Source organism: Euprymna scolopes, chromosome 15 (assembly GCF_053919585.1).
Source record: "Euprymna scolopes isolate OS-2025 chromosome 15, ASM5391958v1, whole genome shotgun sequence".
NCBI classification, from domain to species: domain Eukaryota; kingdom Metazoa; phylum Mollusca; class Cephalopoda; order Sepiida; family Sepiolidae; genus Euprymna; species Euprymna scolopes.
The window spans coordinates 89,459,063-89,485,873 of NC_136496.1; the positions used below are offsets into that span (position 1 = coordinate 89,459,063).

General features: G+C 31.9%; 1 protein-coding gene and 1 pseudogene across 2 annotated transcripts in view; both read right to left on the reverse strand.

The window, feature by feature from the left end:
- Window positions 1-277: 277 nt before the first annotated feature.
- The window catches only part of LOC145293978 (protein archease-like), a 43,350-nt gene continuing 16,816 nt past the window's right edge, over window positions 278-26,811 (reverse strand). For both annotated transcript variants that reach the window (XM_080140863.1, XM_080140862.1), the window contains 5 exons: window positions 21,857-21,935; window positions 17,409-17,491; window positions 10,557-10,609; window positions 5,905-5,941; window positions 278-560 (listed from right to left, as the gene is read on the reverse strand). In XM_080140863.1, the coding sequence (XP_079996989.1) occupies window positions 471-560; window positions 5,905-5,941; window positions 10,557-10,609; window positions 17,409-17,491; window positions 21,857-21,929 (336 nt within the window). In that variant the 5' untranslated portion in view covers window positions 21,930-21,935 and the 3' untranslated portion in view covers window positions 278-470. The remainder of the gene's footprint in view (window positions 561-5,904; window positions 5,942-10,556; window positions 10,610-17,408; window positions 17,492-21,856; window positions 21,936-26,811) is intronic.
- LOC145294369 (U2 spliceosomal RNA) lies at window positions 8,174-8,311 on the reverse strand (annotated as a pseudogene).

Consider the following 26,811-nt stretch of genomic DNA (forward strand, 5'->3'; position numbering starts at 1 on the left):
ACTAAGAATTAATTAAAAGTTCTTGAGAAAAAAAAACAAAAAAAAACGGAAAATTATTGCTGCACAGAGAATCTTGGGTTAGTATATTCAGTTTCAATGATGAACACACAGTTAGGATTGTAAAAAATAAAAAAAAAATGTTCAAAATGCATATTCTGCAATATTCAAGATAATCAAGTAAGTGATTGAAGGAAAAAAAAATTTAAAAACAAAAAATAAATAAATAAACATGTAAAACAATTGTAAAATTCATTAAAAATAACACAAAGCAAATAAAAATATTTTACAAATTTAATCCATTTTTAAAAAAGTAAATAAAAAATAAAACACATTTTGCCAAAAGATTTTTTTATATTTGCATATTTGATTCATGATTGAATTAACATCCGAATGAAACTGCAGCAGATTCCAATAAATACACGCAGATATTATTTAACAAAGTTTTTTATTATTATTTATTCGACCGCATTTCAAATGTCTATAATGACGAAAAGGTCATGTGTACTTTTCTTGTCATAAACTTGCATGTTAGAATAGGTGATTGCTTTTACTTCGGTTCCCTGGAAAGAGAAGAACATTATCGTCAAATTTCTTATATCTACAGAAAATTATTTTATCTTTAATATAAAAGTAACTATCTTTGTGAATTGAATCGGTGAAAATATCGTAGACGTGATCCAGTTTCAAAAAGACAAATGAAGAAAGAATGCTTGTTTATATTAGTGATCTTTTAACCCAACGTATTTCAGGTGAAAACATTATTACATCATATATACATACATATTAATTATTAATATATAAATAATATTAAAATCAATAGAAATTCTAAAAAAAAAATAATCCAGATGTGCTAGATGTATTTTTAACAAAAAAAAAAAATAAAAAAATAAATATCCACAATTACATTCCATTTAAAAATAGGAGACCTTTAAGTTAATTAAGGGAGATAAGTCAGTTTGTTATATAAAATTGATCCCACAACTGTTCCACATTAAAATATACCATAAAACTCAATAATTCAGTAACTTCTATTTTTACTTGTAATTTTTTTTTTTTTTACTGGATCATTTTTTGTAATTTTTGGAAATTTTTTCAACATAACGTGTAAGTATGTAATAATGTTTTCACCTGAAATGCGTTGGTTTAAAAGATCACCAATGTAAATAAGCACCAAAAAATAAAATAGAAAATTAAAAAAAAAAAAAAAATATCAAATTTAAAAATAAAACGAAACTGAAGTTATACACAAAAAAAAAAAATGGCAGCTTATTTTGTGATCTGACTGATTTTAGTTCTTATCCTTTGGTACTCTTGCATAATTTGACCCAAATTTTCGTGAATTCCCGTCAAGTATGGATTAGGCAAGACTATCGATCATCAGTGTCAGCCAAGCGTTGTTCAAATGTTGAAACCCTAACTCGACTTTTTATTTTATTTGTTTAATTTTTTTTTCTGTCATATTTTTAATAATTTTTAAGATAATATTAAAGGGGGGAAGGCTTTTTATTTTCTGATTAGTTATTTATTTTCTTTTTTGTAATTCATTTTCTAGGAGTTTGATTAGCCAATGAGAAAGCACTATCTAAATGGAAGCAGACAACATAAAAAAAAAACTGACAAATATATTTTCAAACTCGCCAAACAGAAAAATGACAGGCAAGGAAATAAACCTATGCATGTTAGAAAAAGAAATGTAAGCACCGGTGCAGACAATCTCATATTGTCAGAAGAAATTGCTGTCCCAAAAAATGAGGTGCAACAATTAAAAGATTGTGTGTTAAGGATGGTTTCTCCTGGAGATGTACAAATGGACAGTGCAGACAATGGATATCCTTGTGCACAGGATGTTTTTTTTTCTTTTTGTGCGAGCCAAGTTGGAGATTCCAACGATAGTAAAAATCATTTATTTATGGGTGTTCAAAATGGCAACCCTAAAAAATATTTCCTCTACCCCATCTCCTTCATCTTTGCCGTAAAACAGTCGACCGAAGTAAAAAAAATCGTAAGGAAATATCCTCAAGAAAGTTCTTCCGCCAGCAATTAACAACCAGAAAAAAAAGAAAAATCTTAAGTTTTCTTTGAAAAAAAAAAAAAAAAATGTTTTTAATTTTTGTGGACCCCCACCCCCCAAAAAAAACTTAACTGAACAAAAAGTGTTGAAAATAAAAAAAGAAAACAAAAAAAAACTTGTACTTACACCTAACAATTATATGGTTAAAATATTTTTTTTGGGAAAAAAAAAAAAAAAAAAAAACTTTCTGCTGATAAATTTTTTATCAAAAAAAAATAAATAAATAAATAAAACTTTCTGCTGATAAATTTTTTATCAAAAAAAAAAATAAATAAATAAATAAAAAAAAATAATTAAATATTAAAATAAAATAAACATATTTTCATTTTTCAAGGTAGGTTTGTTTTTTTTTATTTTTGATTATTTGCATTTTTTTTTTTTTCGGTTTATTTTGTTTTTTCATTAGTCTGTGTCTGTTATGACGTTTAGCTGACACCAATGACTGCCAGTCTCGCCCGATCCATCCTTGCCAAGAATTCACAAGAATTCAGGTCAAATTATACAAGAGTACCTTATCCTTTGATACAATCAAGTGCATCAACAGCATGTCGAGTATTTTCTAGATGAATTAACCCGGGACTATATAGATATGGAAGGCTCTACAGACTGGCTAAAAAAGGGATTCCTTCACTATAATAATAGTATTGTAATGGCTATCAAGATCAAGGCTTGATGACCAATGTTTTTAAGAAAATGAGTGATCTCAGCAATGATAACATTTACAGAGTGCGAGTCACATAGAAGTAAAGAGTGCGAGTCACCTGACATCCAGTCAAAGGTTCTACTTGAGGACAGCGACTATACAATGTAGTATATAAATATTTCCACAAGACGGTCTGTAAAAAAGTTGAATATCAAATGCAGCAGCAAAAGAACATATACCAGAAAGAAGATAATAATGAAACCTTGTTGCAAATTCTTGCATTGCTCCTCCAGTAATATAAGGAAAAGAGTGCTCGCGAATTTGGACACAGTGTATGGTAATGACTAGCTTCTTCCTTAACATCAAAACCTAGTTTGTCAACAGTTACTATTGATACAGCAATGGCCATCATGGTAGACTGTCAGCTGGAACGAGATACCAACATCAAACTCAGGAAAATTCTCAAACAACAAGAACACCACATTCTTTCACCCTGGATCCATTTTCCTCAGGAAAACCAAACTTGTATCTCTCCAAAGCCATAGTTATTACCTGATCCACACGAAAGTGTTCAGATGAAGTATGTGGAATCTGTGCAGATCACAGCGCAGAGGATCATGGAAACAACATCATAATGTCTGTCTGTTTTGTTCACTGTCACTGAATTCAGACTGTGGTGAAGCCAAATGGACCCAGAAGTTGCCCAACAGTGCCCTGACACATCGACCTTTAGTGCTGCAGTTGGGGAAGGAGTTGACAGAAACGCTCCAATCGCTTCAAGTGTTTGATGAGGACATCAACAGTATGAAAAATGATGGATTCATAAGCATGGTTGGGGAGAAGGCAGTGTCGATGAAAATGAATGTATCGTCACACATGATGGATATGAAGGCTGCAAATATGTATTTGGGTCTTGGTGGGGCATACTGTGACCTGTGCGACCACTCCAGAGCTGACTGTCACAATCCAGATGTTGTGCAAGCAGGCTTTTAAATCATGAGAACTGTCACTGATCTACATGCCCTGTTCAAGGAAGTGGTCAATGATGATAGTGTCGTCCTCAAACATCAAAACGACTACGATACACGGAAAGGTTTGACGAACAAGCCAATACCAAACCATGGAGTCATCTTGGTTCAGGTTCTTTATGCACTGCTTTGAACATTCGAACATTACATGAAGATCACAGTTCATCTGAAGGCAAAATGAATGTTTGAATGGATGGAATCTGATGCATCCTAATACGATCAATTTATTGTGGCTGCCAAAAAGGAGATAAAAAAAAAACGGAGGAGGTATTAGGGCTTCTCAGATTGTAAGTAAAGGAGGAACGTCACCAACTGGTAACATCGCCGTTGCATCTTGCATCATGGTGGCAGAGACATTGTCATTCAAATCTTACCTGACTGATATCAAGGTGTCATAACTAGGGCTGTGACAACAGCATATTCTTTTCATTGTTTTGACTTTTGAGTATATATCCGTTAATATCTTATACGTTTTTATACACACTGATGTGGTTCTCGGTTGATCGACTGTGTTGGATATATATTTGAGAGTCAAAACAATGAAAAGAATATTCTGTTGTCACAGCCCTAGTCATGATGCAGATTGGGTAATATCTCAATCATCCTGCAGTTGTTTTCATTGTCGGAGAACATCAAGGTCCAAGAAAGTTTGCACCACTCTTTACCTATTGTATTTAGAAAGTTTCCCTACTCGATCAAAGAAGAAATCACCTCAGCCAGTGGATGTGATGTGAATTAATGTTCCACTGACTTTACACAAACTACTCGCCCACCCTTGGGAACTCATCGAAATGAACAATGGTCATGGGTTGAAGTGATTTGACGAATCTGATTTGGATGCCAACAACAAAATTCTTTGCTCCATATGCTTCAAGTTCGCTCGCAAAACCTCTCAAGCTGACAATTTGGAAGACATGATAAATCAACTGTGGTTAGGTTCAGATGCTAAAGTGAACAACATCCAACTGCAAGTTCACCCATTCTGCAAACATTGCAGCGAGTATGGATTATATGGTCATTCTACACAGTACTGCAAGAAAGCCCACTCAGTTTCTGAGTTTCTGAGCAATGACGATGTTCTGTTTGAGAACCTATGTGGCCGAGGTGATGATATGATATTTTGTATGTTGTCTTAATAATTGAACATGGTTTATTTTATAAAGTCAGATAATAATGTTGATAAGAATTTGGAAATGAAGTTGCCAATTTTCAAGCTTGTGTGTTGGCACAATACTACATTACTTGTTTCTATCTGTCACCTACCTAGATTTTGTTTTGACCTTCGTCCTTAAAATCCAGAAATCTATCATTAATAAGTACATTGAACAAGTCATTTCTTTCTGTTATGTAATACTCTTCCAATGAGCCCTCAACCACTATCAGGGGATTATTTTTACCCGCGATATTGACTTATTTCCAATATTTCACTCTCCCAGCCCACTGTGGAGGGGATGGAGGGTGGGGGTCTATGTGATCATACTTGTCACTGAAATCACCATAATATCATATTTACTCCAGGAGTGGTCCTACTTAAGATTCCCAAATCTATTTTTTTTTTTTTTTTGTCACACTGTTGGTTCAATAAACACTTATTATTAATAGCGAGCTTCTCTTATTTTTGGATTGCCACCTGACCGATTATACAAATCTTTGACGAAGTTCTATCGACTCCAAAGTTTTGTGAAATTTTTTCAATACAGCATGGCTACAAAACGGCATAATCACGTTGAAACACTGGTTCTCGTTAGATCATCAAAGTTAAGTGACACGAGGCCTGGTCAGTATCAGATGGGTCACCATTTGAGAATGCTAGGTGCTGTATATCCCATGACAGGAACATACATGCGACTGGGAAACACTTGTGAATTTCATATTCCCTGTAAACTTCTTCCTTTGGAGGAAGCTGGAATAACTCGGCCAGAATTAGCACAGAATGATTGAATGGGCGATCAGCTGGAATACACGTGGTTATCATAGCATATGATCATAATTTCACCGTTAACCTTTTTAAAATCTTTTCTCTTTCAAAAAACTTGTATTTAAACTTAATTTGTACATATATAATACAGTAAAGTCTTCATTGCATTAATGGAGAAAGAATAATATAAAGAAAATATAAATGAACAAATTTAATTTCTTGTATAAAAATAGGTGTTACTTACTTGTGGATGTTTATCTAAATCAAACTCTTCTCCAAATCTGTAATAAGTAGATTAAATAAATATATAGACATTTGTGCGTATATATAAATATATAGACATTTGTGCATATATATAAATATATAGACATTTGTGCATATATATAAATATATAGACATTTGTGCATATATATAAATATATAGACATTTGTGCATATATATATATATGTGTGCTGGTGTAGAATAGTGATGTTTCAAACTTACGCATTTCAGGTAAAAACATTGTTATGTGTCATGTAGCACTTAGTGATCCAGTAGAAAAATAATTACAAGTAAATATAGAATTTATCAAGTTTATCTATAGAGTTTTATCATTTGTTTTTTTGGGTTTTTTTTTTACAAGGTGGTCACCACTTATCAAGGCCCGGAAGCCACTCAGGGATAAGGGTTATTGTAAGTACAGTACGTTAGTGTGAATATTTAAAGTGTCTACTTAATGGGACGGTTCATCAGGAATTTGTTTACATTAGACTTGAAGACGTCCAAGTTGTAGTCAGGACGGAAGAAGGCAGACGGAACAGAGTTCCATAGGTAGGTAAATTTTATTAAAAAGCATGGAACAATATTCATCATTAAAAAAAAAAAAGAAAAAAAAAAAAGAAAGAAAGAAATGAATTGGTTTGGTTGTTTTAGTTTTATATGGCAGACCAAGTCTTTTCAACAAATACTTACATATGCATATTATATATTCACTATGAAAACATTGGCTTGGGACTAATATTCATTCAATTTCTTTACACAAACACATGTTTACACTATGAACATTTACCAACATGAAAATAACTTTTATATTCTTATTTCTTGTATAAAAATGTTTTATCAAATTTCGTCTTTCTCAAATTTTTATTTATAAAAATGTTTAGGTTTTAGGCAGCATTTGCTGCCTGGTAACTCTATTATGTCAATGTTTTGGGGATTTAGCACATAAGCCAATAAATCAACAAAAAGGGGTCAAAAATTCGAATATATAACAAATTAATGTTACCAAAGGCAAGATAAGTTATTCTTCTACCTACCTGGATTTGAGGAGTTCACAAGATCTAGGGGAGGTAACTGCAATCAATCATTTTGACAATAATTCCAATTCGTCAGGAGCATAATTGTGGCTGTTTTGTTTTTTTTGTTGTTGTTAAAAATACTCACACTTCTGGATCATTATTCACAATGTTTGATAATTACACTAATTTCGACATCACAATAATATTTTCACCTAAAATGTGTTGGTTTAAAGCATCACTATTCTACACAAGCGCCTATATTCATGCTGACATATTTTTTTAAACAAATGTATTTATATTTCAACCCAGGAAATATCAAGACCAATGATACACAAATATATATGTTTACTCTTAGTCCGCAATCCGTAAACAGAAAAATAAAGATGAGATTTTGTTTGTTCTTTTCGTGTGATTACTTGGGCTATGACAAGAGCAAATTCTTTTCATTGCTTTGATTCTCGAGTATATATCCGACACAGTTAGACACAATCAACCGAGGATCACATCACTCTACATAAAAACATATAAGATATCAATGAATATATACCTGAGAATCAAAACAAGGAAAAGAATATGCTGGTGTCATAGCGCTAGTGATTACACATTAATAGGAAATTGATTAAAAAAGATAAAATAAATAAAATACATTATTCCCTTCAGTCAAAAGTAGTGTAACTTTTATTGCTTGGTGTTGAAGCAATTTCATAGAATTACTTCTGTCTTTAATTAGGTTTAGGAAACTTCTGAAAAAGCCTGATAATGAATAGCACACATTACAAGTGTGTATGTGTGTGTATCTATATACACACACACACACCAAAAACGTGTGTGTGTATATAAACACACACATATATATATATATATATATATAAAAAAATATGTATGCATATATATATATATACACCAAAAACATGTATATAAAGATAGATATGTACAAATATATATATCTATACTCCTATAAATTTGCTTTTTTGTGTGTGTACTGATATTCATATTAACAAGGCCGATAGCCATTAGTCGCGTGCTCTCGTGTAATGAATGCGTGAATGTAGGATTGACATGGAATTCTTAAAGATAAACTAAAATGACCAAAATATGGGCTGAAATGACTATAATAAATAAAAAGTAAATGACTTAGAATGACTTTAATGAACTTAAGGATGAATTGAATGATCTTAAGAATGACTTGAATGCTTAAAAAATGACTTGAATGGCTTTGAGACTGACTGGGTATAAAGTGGGTGATCATTTTACATAAAATTAATCCAGAAAAGTGATCCCTCACTTTATATCACAAAGTTACAAACATAAGTACAGCATATAGTAAGAAAAGATACTACACTTTGATCTTGGCCAAAAGGCCAAGAAAAGGGTATTTATTTGCTCCCCCACCTACTAGTATTTATTTATATATATATATATATATATATATATATACTAGCAGTTCAGCTCAGCTTTGCTTGGGCCCTATGTGCACATGTATATATCAAAAAGTCTGCATATGTAGCGTAATGCCTTTCTATGTAATAGGCTTCTTTAACTACGATAGAGAAAAGTTGGTAGAGACAGCAGAGGTCAAATTTTTTTTTTAACTTTGACCTTAATTTTGACCCCTTGACATTTATTGTTTGGGCTCAAATCAAATTAAAATGTTTGACCCATGTCCAAGTAACCTAGATCTAAAATTTCAAGTGTTTAGACCCAAAATTAGCAGAGGAATTTGGTAGAGTCTGCAAAGGTCAATTCTTTCAACTGTGACCTCTTGGCAGCAAAATTTTCGCTCAAAAACTGATTCAAAAGCTTGCTGCATGTTTGAGTACCCTTTATGTAAAATTTCAAATGTTTAGACCAAAAATTGGTTTAATAGTTTGCTAGAGATTGCAAAGGTCAAATCTTTTGAACTTTGACCCCTTAGCAAGCAATTTTTCGATTACACGGATTAAAAAGCTTGCCCATGTCTTATGTCTGTGATCTCGTAGAAACACAGAGGTCAATTTTTTTTAAAACTTTGACCCCAATTATGACCTCATAGCATTTATTGTTTTGGGCTGAAATCAAATTATAAAGTTAGATCCATGTCCAAGTAACCTATATCTAAAATTTCAAGTGTTTAGACCCAAAATTGGTAGAGGAGTTTGGTAGAGTTTTCAAAGGTCAAATCGTTGAACTTTCGAAAATATTGGCGAAAAAAGCGACCCCTCCCAGTAGAAAAGTGCCCAGTTGAGGGTGAAGAAATTAATGTTTTTAGCCAATTTTTCAGTATTTGTTGTCTGAAGGGTTGAGCTTCAAAATGATACTGATCTTGTGAAAATCCGTTGCCTCTGTCGAAAGTTTTAGGCAGTCAAACATACATACATTTATATACTGGTAACTGAAATTTTCCACCCAAACTGATTAAAAAGCTTGCCCTATCTCTAAATACCCTTTATGTAAAATTTCAAATGTTTAGACAAGAAACTGTCTGAGTAATTTGGGAGAGACTGCAGAGGTTAAATTTTTTTAAAACTTTGCCCCCTATTATGACCCCTTAAAATTTGTTTTGGGCTCAAATCAAGTTATTAAGTTAGATCCATGTCCAAGGAACCTATATCTAAAATTTCAATTGTTTATACCCAAAATTGGCAGAGGAGTTTGTTAGAGTTCTCAAAAGGTCAAATCGTTGAACTTTGACCCCTTAACAGCCAAATTTCTGGCCGAAAACTGATTACAAAGATTTTCCCAAATCTCAATAACCTGTATATCAAATTTTGAGTCTGTAGACTGAAAATTGACAGAGTTATTGCGTAGCGAAATGTAAACAGACAGACACTTTCATATATATATATATATATATATATATATATATACACACACACACACACACACACATACATAATATAAAACTTATTAAAAAGAAAACATTTCCTTAAGCCTACCACTAATCCTCATTTCAGATAGCAAAATCCTCATATCCCTTAACCCCCACAAAAAAAAAATTAAGAAACTAGAGTGATTCTATAAAATGACCATTTATTTTCCCTATATCCACAAATACAAAATCGCTTTTCTTAAAAAATAAAAGAATTTAAATATAATTGTGTGATTAAAATATATACGAAAAATCTTTAAGAGAAACAAATGTTGATTAAGTCAGCTTTAGCATAATTATATATTTTATATATAAAAAATAAAAGTGTTGCTTATACAGTATGAGGTACATATGAAAATTATATGCCACATAATAATTCCACGTATATACTTATGTCGCAGGCAAAAAATAAGTATCCTCGCCAAAAATTAAGAAATATTATATTTTAATTAATTAAAAATGAAAATCAGTTTTACCGTATCTTGCTGATCCGCTATTCATTATTACCTGGTTAAATGACAAACTGACGTATCTCCCCCTGCTAGTTCTGCTCATATCAATGGTAAATCGACAGATTACAATAAAACTGATTTTTATTTTAAATTCAAATTCTACTTGATAATTTATCCTAATTTTTGGTGCAAATACATATTTTTGAATGATTTTGGTAAGTATATCAAAGAGATTTCCTTTTAACTTTTTTCGAAACTGATTTTCACCTGTGTAATGCAATTTTCACCAGTGTCACAAACTTTTAAAAATTGAACTTACCCTTGAGCCCGAATAGTAAAGTTTATTTCATCAAATTGTAATATTTTCACTTTCTGTAAATAAAAACAAAACAAAGCAAAAATGAGAAATAATGAAAGCCAAACAGCATATCTTAGATAACAGACTTAAAATATCTACATCTTTAGCAGAGAATGGTCTACTTTCTCACTGTCTTCATCAGAAAATTCTATACAATGCAATAAAACCAATGCATCAGTCAATATTTCCCAGGTCTAAATTAATAAAACAACTTTTAGGAAAAATTCTACTTTATTTATCATAATGGTTGATCACCATAGAAGGAGGCTGATCCCAATACTTCTTTAACAATTTGATACCTTCTTTTTGAAAAACAATCAGTGTTTGTGTAGATTGGTGATCTTTTAAACCAATGCATTACAAGTGAAAACATTACATACTTACATGTTTGATCAAAATTAGTATAAATTTTTAAGATTGCAAAAATGATACACTGGAAAAATAATTACAAATAAAAATATAAAAATAGAATTTCTCAAATTATCGAGTATTATTGAATGTTTTAATATGGAAAAGTTGTGTAACCAATTCTATATGACAAACTGACTTATCTCCCTTGACTTAAATTAAGGGTCTGCCATTTTTAAACAAAATTGTTTTTTTTGTTAAAAATACATCTAGCACATCTTTCATTTTTCATAATTTTTAGAATTTATACTAATTTAGACATGACACGTAAATGCGTAATAATGTTTTCACCTGAAATGCGTTCATTTAAAAGATGACTAATCTATACAAGCACCAAACAATTTGTAATGGCCTCACAATAAGCCTCAGTTACTGATACCACTTCTTCATTTGAGCCAAATCTCTTTCCCCTGGAGGATTCTTTCGGAGTTTGTAAAGAACTAATAGTTACTGGGAAGAGATCTAGATAATAAGGTGAGTACGGAAACAATTTTTTCCGTTGTTGCAATTGACTTGTGACATGGTGGACTGCTTTGATGCAAAACGCGCTTTTTTCTTCTTTATTCGTGGCTCTTACCCCGTGAGGAAATTAATTTAACTCCTCTTCACTACCACCACCATAACAATGACCAACAACAAATCTCAACTCTAATATTGTTTTAGCTGTCAAAAATTCAACTGCCTGTCTTCTTCAATTCATCCTACTTAAAAAAGTTGTTCTAATTTGAAAATGAATGTTTCCTATAAAAAAAAGATCTAACCACAAAAAAGTCTTCCTTTGACTGAAAATTGAACGCGCAACATGCAAACCATTTCAAAATTGGTAATCATTAAATATTCTTCTTTATTGTTACAGTAGATAACATTTAATTCTCATTTATATTTTAAACCACAGAAGGGTTTCATTTTTTAGTGAGAAAGAGAGTTAACAAATTGCAATAATTAATCGGGGATCATGTGGGACCACGTGCACTCCCTCTCGACAACAAACACCAATCCCAATGATGTTTCCGTGGTCAAGTTCTCATTCATCTTCTTTTCTGGCTGTGCCATCATCTCTCACATTGGCAGCTGCTAAGAGAGCATGCACAGGTTCTCAAGTATATAAAAAAATAAACAACACAAAAGAAAGCATAGAAAACACATTCTATAAATGCTAGTTGGGATCTGGGTGCATTTGCGACACCATCACGGAAGTCCTCTAAGGACTCAAGTCCACATCTACATAGTCTTTGTCATTGGTTGCCATTAACTCATTATGGTCTGTTTCAAGTTACAATCTACCTTCAAGTGTGTCCAACTGGAAACATTAGTCAACCATCGCAAACCCAAGATGATCCGTAAATTGTCTAACTGCTGTAAACTGTCGCAAAACTCATTGCCATACCTAAAACTAATAGTAAACTAATTTTAAATATATTGACCCCCCATTGTCCAATCCTTTTGTCCCAAATCATTCCCACGTCTATTCAGCTTCCTTTGTATGCCTCGGTGAACAACTTCCTCTCCATTGTTCTGCTGATAAACTTATTTCCTCTTTTTAATTCCTAACATGGGGGGGGGGGACAATAGTATCACAATGAAAAGCAAAGAAAAACATTATTTTATCAGTGGCCTTCCTTCAAATGCAACAGTAATGTTATATAAGGTTTGTTATTAATAGTTGGTAATCAATAAACGGCATAATCATATTCACACACGGGTCCCCATTAGATCACCGAAGTTAAGCAATGCTGAACCTAGTCATAGTCATACTAAAATGGGTGACCATTTGGGAATTCCAAACATTATTACGCATTTACGTGTCATGTCTAAATTAGTATAAATTCTAAAAATTATGAAAAATGAAAGATGTGCTAGATGTATTTTTAACAAAAAAGCCAATGTGCTCCCCACTTATCTCAGCATTGTTTCCGGTCATCCTGCACTTCTCCTTGCCACGGACTCAAGCAGTGTCAATTCAGAAGAATTGTGCAACCCTTGCCTCATAATTAGAAGAACAGCTGCCCTTACAAGGGGTATCCATTGTACATCCAAAAATGCTGATATTTGCATCTTTGATCACTCTGGATGGCTTTCACCTGCTGTTGTCCACTCAGCTGACTACTGATTTGACTTTGGAGTAAACCGGTGCATCCATGTTTCATCCATTGTCACATAAATGCAAAAACTATTTAGTTGTGTTGAAACAGTTGCAAATGATGCTCTGAATCGTTGACATTGTTTTTGATTGACTGTAGGCAAACGTGGCACCCATTTTGAACATAGCGTTCTCATTGAACGCTTTCTAATATCTACAACTTCTTTGCCATCTCACATTTTCGATTTACGATCAGCCAAAACGAGTGGCATAGTGGATAAAGTAATTGGTAAAATTCAGTTGTAAATTTACACTCTTCTGCAGGTTGAAGGTTCAATCCTCAGTGTGAGCAACACTCTAAATACAACTGCAAATTACTTAGGATTTCTATCCAGTCATGGTTGACTGAATGAGAACATGCTACCCTATGAATAAAAAAGTTTCACTAAAACTTCTGTGCAGATACCCAAGTTAAACAAAAAGATTCCAGAGTTCAACAAGATACACTTGAAGAAGGTCAGAGGTTACATAAACCGAAACGTTGTGAAAATAACACTCAAGATGAGAACGATAATCCAAACAATACAAATAATATGAATAATCAATCCCCACCTCAAAAATGGAGAAACCTTTTGTTTTCATATTTGGGCAAACTGTGTGTTCAGTATCATTCGTGTCTGTATCATGACCATATTCGGTAACATCAGTTTTACATACTGGCATGTGTTAGACATCTTTAAGAAATTGACTTCCAAACTGACTTCTCTGGCCACATCTTTATTTCTCAAGTCTATTTTTATCACTTCCTTACATGTTTTACTTTGCCTTTCCCTGTAAGCTGAATCTGCTACCACAACTATTCTTCATCTAATCCAAGAACTCTCAATTATTCTTTCAATGTAACCATACCATCAAAGTCTCCTGTTCTCCACACATCTCTATATCATCAATATTTAACCTTCCTCTCAGGTTGTCAGAATTAAGCCTGTCTTTAAAACTTACATTACACATCTACGTGTGATTCTCATGATTTATCTCCATGCAACACATGTCCTCAACTCTCATTGGTCAGGTTTCACTTCCATACATCATCACACTACATACACATGCTTCAGACTTTTTTTCCTTGATTGACACTGGACATGCTCTGCTGGTTAGAAATGACCGAAGTTTCCCGGGCTTACTCCATCCATTCCTAACTCTTGCAATCACATTAGCACCTGCTCCACCCTGTGCTTCAATGGTATCACCAAGACAGAACTTTTCAACAACTTCAATAGCTTTGCCATCCAAATATATTTTTTGAGCATAGGCTGAACAAACTTCACTCGTTTGCTCCTAGTTTACACAAACCTCACCAGGCATTATCAAAAAAAGCTTTCTTCATATCCACAAAAGCAAAACCAGGTTCTTATTAAGGTACTGTCTTGTATTTGTTATAGGATAAATCTCTATATATAAAGTAGTAGCGTTTGTGTGTGGGTGTGTGTGTGTGTATACAACTTTCATACAGCCCAACTCGATCATGACCAAACCTGACATGATGATGATCCCCTACCTAGGGATGGTGCACATCATTTTTCAAGGTAAAAGGTCAAGGTCATAGTATACATATATATATATATATATATATATATATATATATACACACACACACTCCTACACCCCAAATCATTAGGCCAATCATGACCAAACCTGGCATGATGATGATCCCCCACCTAGGGATGGTGCACACTATTTTTCAAGGTTACGGTGAAGGTCATAGCCTATGTACATGTACTCTCCGACAGCTCACATCACTGAATTGATCATGACCAAACCTGACATGGGGATGGTGCACACTATTTTTCAAGGTCAAAGTCAAATGTTAAAATAGGGACTTCACTTTACAATCAGGTACTTGCTAAGCATACAGCAAAGTTCTGTGCAAAGTGCAAGTATCTTTGCTAGTATATAATAAAATCAAGCTGCATTTTATCCATTCTTATTTGATTTCTTATTTGTTGCTCAATTATTCTATTAATCATTTTCAGAATCTGATCCATCAACTTTAAACTTTTGTAATTACCAAGTGCTTCCCCTTTATTCTTCTAATAATCCACAATTGAGTGCTTGTTTTTTCATAATGAAATATAGTGCATATGAGCGCGTGGAAAGAATCAGTATGAGCAGCAACAAAGGATGGCTGGCTATGTTACAATAATAGAAACATTTGAAAATCAAAATATTGAATTTCAAGTAAAACCAATGGTATCTACTTAATCGTCATATCGCAGTAATGAACATATCCAAAAATTATGAAAAACAATAAGGTAGAAATCAATTATTAATGAAAACAGTTTTCAAAAACAATTAGCAAAAATAAGAGTTTTGCTAAATTGGCCTAAGACTTTCAAAGTTTTCAGAAAATATTTACCTTCCCTGTTACTATTTGAACTCTCCGGTTTCTTTTTATTTTCTATGAAAACTCAATTTTTGGTTAATTTCATTAATAATTAATTTTCTACCTTACCGTTTTTCAGTTTTTGGATATGTTCATTACTGCAAAATACAATCAAGTAGATATTGGTTTTACTTAAAATTTCAACATTTCAATTTTTGTTATCATGATGAAGAAGTGCCCACAATTGTACTAAGTGTCCAATCTTTCCAGTGAACCTCATTTTATGATCTAATTCATTGTCTTAATGCTTGTTCCACCTGCAGCCTTCCACACTTCTGCAACAATGCCATATCATTCATCATGTTACAGGTTCTTGTATCATTTCTTTCTTAATTCTCATAGCTGAGCCAGATACTGATTCAGCAACTTTTAGATTTTCAGTTCCATGAAACCTCAGTATTCAACAAGTTCTCATAATGGTATTTCCACATATCTCTTTTGTCTTGTTCATTTATTGCTAACACTTCATTGTCATTTTGAATGCACTTCTCTCCAACAATATCCATATTTGTTTTTGTGATCTGTTTACCTATACAAAATACTTCATTCCTGCCGTCACCATTTCGTAGAATATCTAGAAACCTGGCTTTTTTAGCCTCCTTTTTGACATTGTCTACTGCTCTTCTTGCTTGCCTCTTTATGTCCCAAGATAGACATCCTGAGTGGACTTTGAGTTTTCTTTTGACAGCCTCATAACTCTCGCTGTCTTCATTTTGTCCTTTAGTCCTCACATTCCATGAAGGACATTTCTGATAAAGAGGGAAGAATTGCTGTTTTAGGGTCAGAATCTACTCATCTGAAACATTGTTGGCTATTTTTTTTTTACGTTGAAGTAGTATTTTTTTTTTTAGCACTTTATAACAAGTGGTTCCATGTCTTGTCTGGAGTGATTGCTATGAAAAAAAAAAAATCATACTTCTGCTTTTCTTTGGTATTCTTCCATCCAACTAAATGTCTGATCTGTTACTTTCAACAATGTATCATTCAGCGTTTTGCACTGTTGTTCATTACTTTTGCTGTAATGGATATGATAGCCATAAACTCCCTCACGTGGTTAGTGGTCAATAAAACATTAACACAGACAGACACACTCAAATATTTACCTTGGTTTTTCTTTGGTCATTTGCAATTATTCGTAGCAGTTGTGCATTAACTGTTCTAGTTTCATACTTCTAGTAACTATTGTGCGACACTGTTCACTTCAGTGGATGCATACTTCAGATATATATAAACTCTCTCTTCAACAATAAACCAACTTGTTACTAATCTTCATCTCTAATAGTATTCCTTTTATCTCTAATCATTTCTTTGTTCTCGTAATTTCATCAAGTAACTATAATATTAACTTTACCGAATAGGCATGAAATGACGAAAAGAAACTTTAGAATTGAAAGAGACACAACAAAAGACAAGGATATATACAAGACACAATGAAAAAGAAAAGTTTTTAAGGTTCTTATCCAGAATTCAACCTAATTTAAAAAAAAAAAAAATCTGTATGTTATACATGCCAGCCACAGAACGAAAATTTCATATTCCAAAAGTCATGTAAATTGATCAAGTATTTTTTTTTTATATACAGAAAATCATTTTTTTATGAATTTTAGCCATTCATAATTTACAATGCTGATTTTAAAATCTCAGTCATTCAAATTTAGTTGTCTCCTTTTATTAAGCATGGCCGATCATAACAAAGTCTTGCTTCAACATAAAATTTGATTTTCTTAATTCAAAAAATAACAATCAATTTACATAATTTTTGGAATATGACATTCTCATTCCATGACATGCACAGACCTCAAAGATTTTTCTGTATTTTTAAAAAATATTTTTTAATTAGGTTGAATTCTGGACAAGAACTGCTTTTTAAATATGAACTTACCCTGGCTATGAAATAAGGTTCAGCAGAGAAAAGAAAAAGACACTCATCCAAAAAATGGAATAATAAAGACTCTAAATCATGACCTGAAATCGAAAAAAAGAAAAAAAAAAATAGTAACAATTATTGGCAAAAATAATAAGTTGTTTCTTATACTTTAAACGATAAAAAATAATCTGATCAGCATTTTCTTTCTCTAAAACAGATTTTGTCTTTTGAGCCTATAACATTGACAACATTCTATTATAATGCTTGAAAAAGACAGAAATAATGTCACATTTTTTTCAGGGTTGTATTTCTGTGTTTAAAAAAATGGAGACACATGGTTGATTGTTAGGATTGTTAGCATGAACAAGAATTTGATTATTCTCGGGTGCAAATCATCAACCAACAACGATATCCTTTTTTGGTTGTATTATATAACGGTTTGTTACCACCTAAATGCCTCTTTAGAATAATATTGTCACTGTAGGCACACCACAAGGGCTTTTATTTGTCCATTATTTCACTGAATTGATCTGACTTTGATTACACCTGTGTAACCTCTTCCTAAAAATGATCTTTCAATCATCATCTTTTAACTTATCTTCTTTTTGACAATTGATCAAGTGTGTTGCTTCTTCACAGCAAGGTTAATAATTTTTATTTAATTTGATACATTTGATAATTATTTCGTTGTTTCTTACATGTGTCTCCAAATTTCAGTTTCTTCGGAATATTTTAAAGAGATTGTGTGTTGGAGTGGTGAATTTCAATTTCTGTTGAAGAACACTTAAGAACATTTAAATTTTTGACATTTTTTATAATCAAAATCATGCAATAGATCTGGATCAAAATTAGAATAAGAATTCTAGGCATAAGGTTTAGTAGTATATTAATTTTAATCTGTGTCGGGGAGAGGGGGGGGGAATAACGTTATTGAAAATCTATTCTGCTTAGGGAATTCATTTTACCTATCCTGGGATGGATATTCTTCTAGTTTTAATTTTGGAGCAAATAGCATTAAAATAAAAACAGAAATATTTGTGTTATCTTCCTGAATATGAATGTTACTGATGTAATATATATATATATATATATATATATAAAGAAAAATTTTTTAAAGAACTTAAAAATTTTACATTTAAGTTTCTGCACACAATTTTTTTTTTTAATACTTTGTCAAGAGATTGCATGATTATTTATTTACTAGCAAAGTCGCCCGGGGCAAAAATATAACACTACTTCTATCTGTCTGTTCCTCCCCTTCTCATTTTACCCTTCCCCTCTCCAACCCCTTCTTTCTCCTCTACCTAACGCATTCATCTTTAGCTGAACATACACACATACAAATTTCCTTTATATAATAGATTCCTTGATGAATGAGCCAGTATTTTATTTTCAAATTAGTAACACTGAAAAATCAACCTTGATAAAAACTGGCTCAGTTGCCCCCCCCCTCAAAGAATTAATTTTTTTTTTTCTAAATTTTAGATATTATTCATCCAGAGCAACACAGATCAAAAATATACCAACTTTGTGGGTCTTTCTTTCGTATTTTTAAAAAATGTTTTTACTTTTAACTGGATAACACAGACAACTGCCCTTTATATAATAGATCATCATTAAATAATATATTTTTTAAATTCACAATAATGCTAATAACAAAACACAACATAGGATTTCTAGGTATGGTCCATTTTACAGAAAATTGTGTTGAAAGTTCATTAAAAAAATTATTTTAGAATTTAGAGTGGAGGATCAGTTTCAGAAATATTTAACATAAAGTATTCCTTATCTCCGAGCCATTCTAGCTTTTTAGGGCAGCTAACAAATTTTTTTTACTACTAACCTTAAGTCTAAACGGTAAGGTCACAAAACTATAGCTGAAAAAGTACCCCCTCCCTCTAAATAAAAAAAAAATAAAAAAAGTGGACTAAACTCCCATAGCAAATGTTTTTTTTTTAATTTAGTTAACTGTCCTGAAACACTAGACTGACTTGAAATTAGGAATCATTCTATATTAAATCTATAATATAAAGCTGAATGTGTGTGTGTGTGTGGTCACGAATAGGCTCCTATATGGGTGACTATTTTAAAAAACTGATTACATATAATGATAGATGTATCGAGACACAGGAATGGGCATGTTTGATCTGGAAGCACAGTGGTTCATTAAAATTGTGGGGTCTGCGTTCACACCTGGTCCACAAAGTATGGAAATAAAAAATTTAAAAATTAAAAAAAAAAAAAACGTTTATAAGTGTTTTTGATATAGATGTACATAAGAATACTTTGATAAGCATGTTTTAACTTAAATAGGGATGGTATAATAAAATTGTGGTCTCTGCGTTCGCGCCTGGCCTCCATAGAATGGAAATAGGCACAAACTTTATTAAAGACTTTTCATATCTATCTGCGTAAGTATACTTTGATAATTATGTTTCAGTTTGAAGAAATATGGTATAATAAAATTATGGGGTGTTCGTTCGCGCCTGACCTCCATAGAATGGAAATATGTCACAAAGTTTAACAAGTTTTTTAATATAGATCCACAGAATATTGTGATAAGTGTTTCAGTGTGAACAGGTATGGTATAATAAATTATGGGGTTTATCTATTTTATTTTTACTTTCATCATATTTTGCTTTGGTTTTGATACCCCCAAATTCAAAGCTATCTTTTTACAACCCTTCCTTTTCATAACCTATCATACTTTCAGAAATCAGAGTCCATTTTCTGTAGGCTGTTTTTGAACCCAGTCAACGATGGGTACTTTTGCTAGTTTAGATATAAAATTGAAACTCCTCCTTAAATTCTAAAATAATCATTTGTTTTTTTTTGGTTGTTCACATTTAATCACAAAAACAAAAATAGAATATTTTCTTGTGTGAAAATTGGTGTTCAGAAGAGGATGTTAATCTATAATTATACCATAATATGAGTTTTCTTTCATAATTTCAACAAATCAGTGGAGAGAACTTTCATTTGTCCATGGAAATAGTGAAAAGAGGGCTTGTAAACATCAAACAATAAGTTTGTTGTCAAATAAGGCATTTTCTTAGTGACTTTAAAAATAAAAAAGTTATTTTTGACAGAAAATGTAAAAACTACAAAAAGCGGACAACACAGAGCTAGGAAACCAATCACCTTCTCTCTTTTTCTTCTCATTTATGCGCCATAGCAAGAGCTGGTAGCTTAATTTAAAAATGTGTCTTACTCATTTTATTTATTAAATAACTAATTATTGCTAATATCAAAAAATTATTGTAAATACATATAGTAAAAATAGGACAATAAAATTATAAATTAATAACACAACATTAATTTATTATGAACTGCTTAAAAATAATTATACAAATTAGTCATTCAAACTCTCTAAAGCGTTCATCTGTACAATATATACAGTATTTCAAAATGTTTTGGCCGTAATATAGTAGTTATAAAATGAAAAAAAAACTTTTGCACTTATTCATCGAGATAGATAAATGTACTAAATATCCTATAAAGTCAAGTAAATCTTTGAAAGTACTTGTTTAGTTTATGAATTTTTGAGATGGGGATTGATTACCATTATTTAGATTTGTTGAACTACTGGTCTCATCTTGAGTGTTATTTTAACAATGTTTCAATCGATGTAACCTCCAACCTTCTTCTGGTGTGTCTTGTCAAACTTGACAATCTGTATGGAATTTCTACCTAGTTATGGCTGATGGAACAAGATCATGCTACCCCCATGGATTAAATAAAGGGTTTTGTTCAAAATTCCATACAGATTCCAGAGTTCTACAGAAAAGATTCCAGAGTTTGACAAGATATACCTGAAGGCCGGAGGTTACTGTAGCAGAAACAAAAAAGAAAAGGTCTAACGAGACGCAAAGCAAATTTTACTACACGGTTTGTATCAAAAAGTGCAATGAGATGCAGAGCACTGTTCACGGTACGCAGGTCTGAACACGCTTCCAACTCCTCCTAGCGACCGGCTTTTATAGTGTCCAGCATGCCTCACTAGCAGGTGTGTCAGGTGACTATGCGAGAACTGTACAAGATCAAAGGCTTTAAAAGATCATGCACGCCATCTTGGATCTTTTTGATTTTTCTTTCTTCACAACCTGCAAGACAGAGGGACGTTTCCGACGTGAGTGTTGATTATTTATTTATTTGTTTGTATAGCCACACAAACCACAAATGCGTGGCCGCTTGCTTCATCGACTTAAATGTTATGAAAATAACGCTCAAGACAAGAAAAGTAATCTGAAGAATCAAAATAATATGTACATGTTTAGCATCAAAAGATTTTTGATAATACATTAAAGAATAATAATTCAGACAATAATGGGTTAAATCTAATATTTTATACTTAGTTTAATATTTTGAAAAGAGCAATAAACATTTGAGAAGCAGTAAATATAGATTTTAAGATTTTTCTCGTGATATAATCATAAAATAAACAAAAAGGAAAAGAAACTGACCTGAAGCTTCAATTTCTTGCATTTCCAGCATATCTACTTTGTCAATTTCTGTCATGTAGGCAAACATGGCCATGGCACACTGAGGTGAAACAAGAAAGAGAAAAGAAAATTACTAAGAATATATATATGTATATATATATATATTTTTTTTTTTTTTTTTTTTTTTTTTTTTTTTTTTTTTTTTTTACTTCTGTTCACTCCAAACAAGGTATACTACGACTTGGACATAATTTGGAACCATGTTTACAGTGGACTATGTAAGGAAAAAAGTGAGATGTTGGTTTACATTAGATTTAAACTTCTGCATGTCAATACAGTCTGGTAAGCAGGAAACAGGGAGGGAATTTCAAAGTCTACTAATTTGAGGGAAGAAACACGGCAAATATGAGAAATTAATAAGTACTAATAAATACTCAAAGTAATATTGTGCTACTTAGTTCAATGCAAATAATGTAAAATCATATTGTAAGAGAATTATTAATTTACTCTTTCAATTCAGCAACTCTTGGCAGACAATGTTCTTCATTTTTTGCCCTGTTTCTTTCTAATGTTCCCTTTTTTTACATAATGCTCTGATGACTACTTTCTTCGGTGAAAAAAATCACTGCACATCTAAATTACTATAAGTTCTTAAACCTACAATTAACCCAAAGTCAGAGTGGAAAGCTTCCTTCCAAAGACTCTCTTAAAAACATACATAATTGTCTAAAAGAAAAAAAAAATCTCAGAGGATTTATTTCCCATAGAAAAAAAAAAATGGTTGACTGCCCTAAAACGTTAGAATGGCTCTAAAATCTAAGATTATTTTACATTAAATTCTTATATTAAATTTGTATTTTTGTTGATTTTTTTTTGTTTTGTTTTATTTCTGCCAAGTTCTTCAATGTGTTCATATGTAATTAATTACCTAAAAAAAAAAAAAAAAGATGGAAGAATTACATATTTTGAAAAGGCAGATAGGGAAGAGTTAGAAGGTGTTAATCTACAATAATATCAAAGAAGTCTTGCAATATATTTATTTTTAAACAGTCCTAGTATTAGATTTCAGTTTTGTGTATATAAAATGTATTACCATTCAACTTTAAGTTCTCTTTTTTTTTAATGCATACACAGAATTTTTATGGTACTGCAGCAAATTTATGTTCATTTACTGAAAATTACTTGGGAACCATTAATTTCTGTAGATTTCAGTGCCATATTCAGATTCTGTGCACAGAAGTACATTTATATAGCAAATTTCATTGCTTAAGCTTGTGTTTTAACAAAGATACAGTATTTTTACTGAAAAAGTAGTATAAAAAATATGGTAAAACGCATATGGTCTTAAAGAGGGAAAATATCGGTTTTCTAATGAGATAATCATCTTTAGTTAACTATTACGTGTAATTATATTCATGCAGATAATTTACATGATTTATACTTGCATAATATTTGCGTAAAAAGTTTATAGTAAACACAAAATTGTTTCCATATATATTATGTATACGTATATATTTTTGTTTAACAAATTTTGCCTACCAAACTCCTCCTAGAGTTTTTGGTCTACAGACATAAAACTTCATATATAAGGTATTTGAATCCATGTGAAACTTTATATTTGGGTTTTAGCCCAGAAAAAATCGGTGCAAAAGTGTGAACATTAAAAAAAAAGGAAATTTGCCAGGTGATGGTCAAACGCCGACATTACAAATGCATAACATAGTAGCTATTTGTTCATGTTTTAATTTTTAGCCTTGCAGTAAACATGTTTCCATAGCTCAGTCATTGACGACAGAGGCAAAATACGTCATGAGCTGAACGTTTTGGTTTAGAGTTTCGGTGGTGGCGCATGAGTCTTTTTTATACTTTTTAAATCATTACTATATATTGTATCCAATCTATCTATATATCTATAAAAGTGAAAATGTCTGCCTGTCTTTTCTCTATGGTAGTTAAGGAAGATTATTATGCAGAAAGGTATTACTTTACATATTCACACTTTTTAATGTATACATATGCACATAACCTTATGAACAGTACATAGGGCCCAAGCAAAGCTAGGCAGAACTGCTAGTATTAAATAAAGATGCTTTATATATTATTTTCTTTTTTGAACTCCTTAATTTGTGTATTCATTCTTTTTGCAGACTGTCATCCTCATCTTCATAGTTGTTGTTGTTTCACCATGTTTCGACCACCTAATCCTCTAGCCTTCTTCAGGTGGTTAACTGCGACAGGATAAGAATGCTGAATCTTGTAACTATATCCCCAGTAATTACTGCCTTCCATAGTTGTTGTTGCCTTATGGCCAACTAATCCTTTTGCCTGCTTTGGGTAGGATTGAAACTGCTATCTTCAGACTATGCTCACCTGGAACCATAGAGACTCAATGTCTCTATCCACTGTGCCACGGGCTCCGAAGGCCAGAGGATCAGTTGGTCCAAACGTGATAAAATAACAAAAACTATGAAGATGAGGATAGCAAAAAGAATGAATACACAAAGGCGTTTTATTATTTTTTATGCTTTTTTATACTATGAGGGTCATTTCAAAAGTAAACTTTTTTTTTTTTTTTTTTACTCAACAAGTTGAAGAGCTACAAAGACAGAAGTTGTACCATTAAAACAAGCAACTTTTTGCACTCTAGAATTTTATTTCATGTTCCCGCGTATATTATGTAACGGGTAAGTCACATCTCTTTAACATTAGAAAAATACCAAAATGTTAAAGAGATTTATTATCATTCCAATTCCAGAAAAGACCAATGAGCGTTGCTTGCAAAAAATAACACAACATAATTACCAACGATTATTAAAAAAGGTTATGATGTGTTTTTACTAAGCTTCCAGGGCAACACCACTGGTTATTTTCAGTGGTAGATCACTAATAACGACTTGTATGAAAACTTACAGTGAGCAAAATATTAATAATATATAAATATTTAAGTTTTCTATACTACAGAGGAAACATATTGCCATTGAGGGGTAAGCAACTACTTTGTTTAGTTTTAAGTACAAACAGAGAGAGGGAAGTTGGTAATGATTGTTGTAACTCGACGAGTATTTGTTGCAAACATTTTATAAGGAGTGACCATAGATTGAAGCTCAGTCAAGCAGCTACCATAAAATAATGATAGAGCAGAGACAGACTTGCAAGGTTTTTTCTGTAAGAGGAAGTAGGGAGGCGAAAAGGTCCTCACCCATTAAATTTTAAAGACGGTTTTGTACTCTGTCAAGACAGAAAATGGTATTTTTAGGAGCGTTACCCCAGATGTGGCAACAGTACTCCAATCTTAGGATGTATTTGACTTTTGTATAGGTAGAGGATTGCATCAGGAATGAGATACTTTCTGGAATGAGAGAATGATCTCATCATTTTTTCAGCGATATTGGCAATGGATCTGATGTAGGTCTTTCATCGTGGATCAAGTAGCAATACACATGAAATTGAAACAGCTTAAAATATTTCAATATTGGTATCTATAGAAAGAGCTTGATGAGCTAAGAAAGAATCTTTTTTAATTTTTTAAATCTAATTAAAATTAAAGTTATGACTATTTTTGTGCTGCACATGTTTGGATATTTTCCCTCTTTAAGACCATATGCATTTTGTCACATTTTTTACACTACTTTTTCAGTAAAAAATGCTATATCTTTGTTAAAACAGAAGATTAAGCAATGAAATTTACCATATAAGTGTATTTTTGTGCAATATGCTACTGAAAATCTCCAAAAATTAATGGTTTCCAAATAATCTGCAATAAATGCACATAAATATGCTGCAATTCCTTAAAAATGCCATGTATTCATTAAAAGAAAAGAAGTTAAAGAACTCAAGCCTGAATTGTAATGCATTATCTGTACAAATAATTGAAATCGAAATCTAGGACTGTTTAAAAATGAATATATTGCAATATTTCTTTTGTATTATTGTAGATCAATACCTTCCATTAACCTCCACCCCATCTGACCACCTCTCCAAAATATGCGATTTTACCTTTGTAGGCAATTACGTGTGAATATCTTAAAAAACTTTAAGATGAAAAAGTATTATTTTAGAATTTAATGTAAAATGATTCCTCCTTTTGAGCCATTCTAGCATTTTAGGGCAGTCAATCATTTTTTTTCTATTGGAGATAAACCTTGTACGGCTTCTTTTTTTTTCTAAAGACGATTATGTGTGTTTTTAAGAGGGTCTTTGTGCAATTACGAGAGAGTGGGAAGGTTACCACTCTGACTTTGGGTTAACGATACAGCTAAGGAAAATTATGTGTGAACACCCTGAAGACTTAATAGAAACAAAATAAAAACAATTTTAGAATTTAGAGAGGGGTTAGTTTCACATAAATTTAATGTAAAATAATTCACCATTTCGAGACCATTCTAGCGTTTTAGGACAGTTGACTAATTTATTTTTTTATGGGTGATAAATGGTGCACTTTTCTTTAAGGAAGGATTTTGTTTTGTTTGTTTTGTTTTTTTTCAGACACTTATATGTAGCTTACCCAGGAACTTTGGTGAGGAACTTGCTCCTTAGACTTCGCATTATTTTTAGGGCTAAAGAAGGTTTTAAGAGGAGGAGGCTTGCCACTCGTACCTAGGGTTAGAGGTAGGATAAGGGAGTTTTTTTTTTTTAAGAAGGCGTTTGACCCCCATATTTACGGTTAGTGGGTCATAATTATTGACTTTTGAAAAATGTTACGCCTTAGATTTTGGACATTAAATTACTTTTAAATATGAAATTTATTTTTGTTTGTTTGTTGTAATTCTTAAGGGGTGTGAAACTTAAGAATTACGACAGATAGACAAAAATAAATTTCATTTAAAACAAGTGACGTCACTAACAGAAAACGTGATGTTTGGAAAACTTATTAAGTATTTTTGTCCACTTACTTAAATATCAAAAAACATTTTTTGCTAAAGCTAACAAATCGTTCACAAATTAAGATGTTTTTTTTGTTTTTTTTGTTTCTCTAC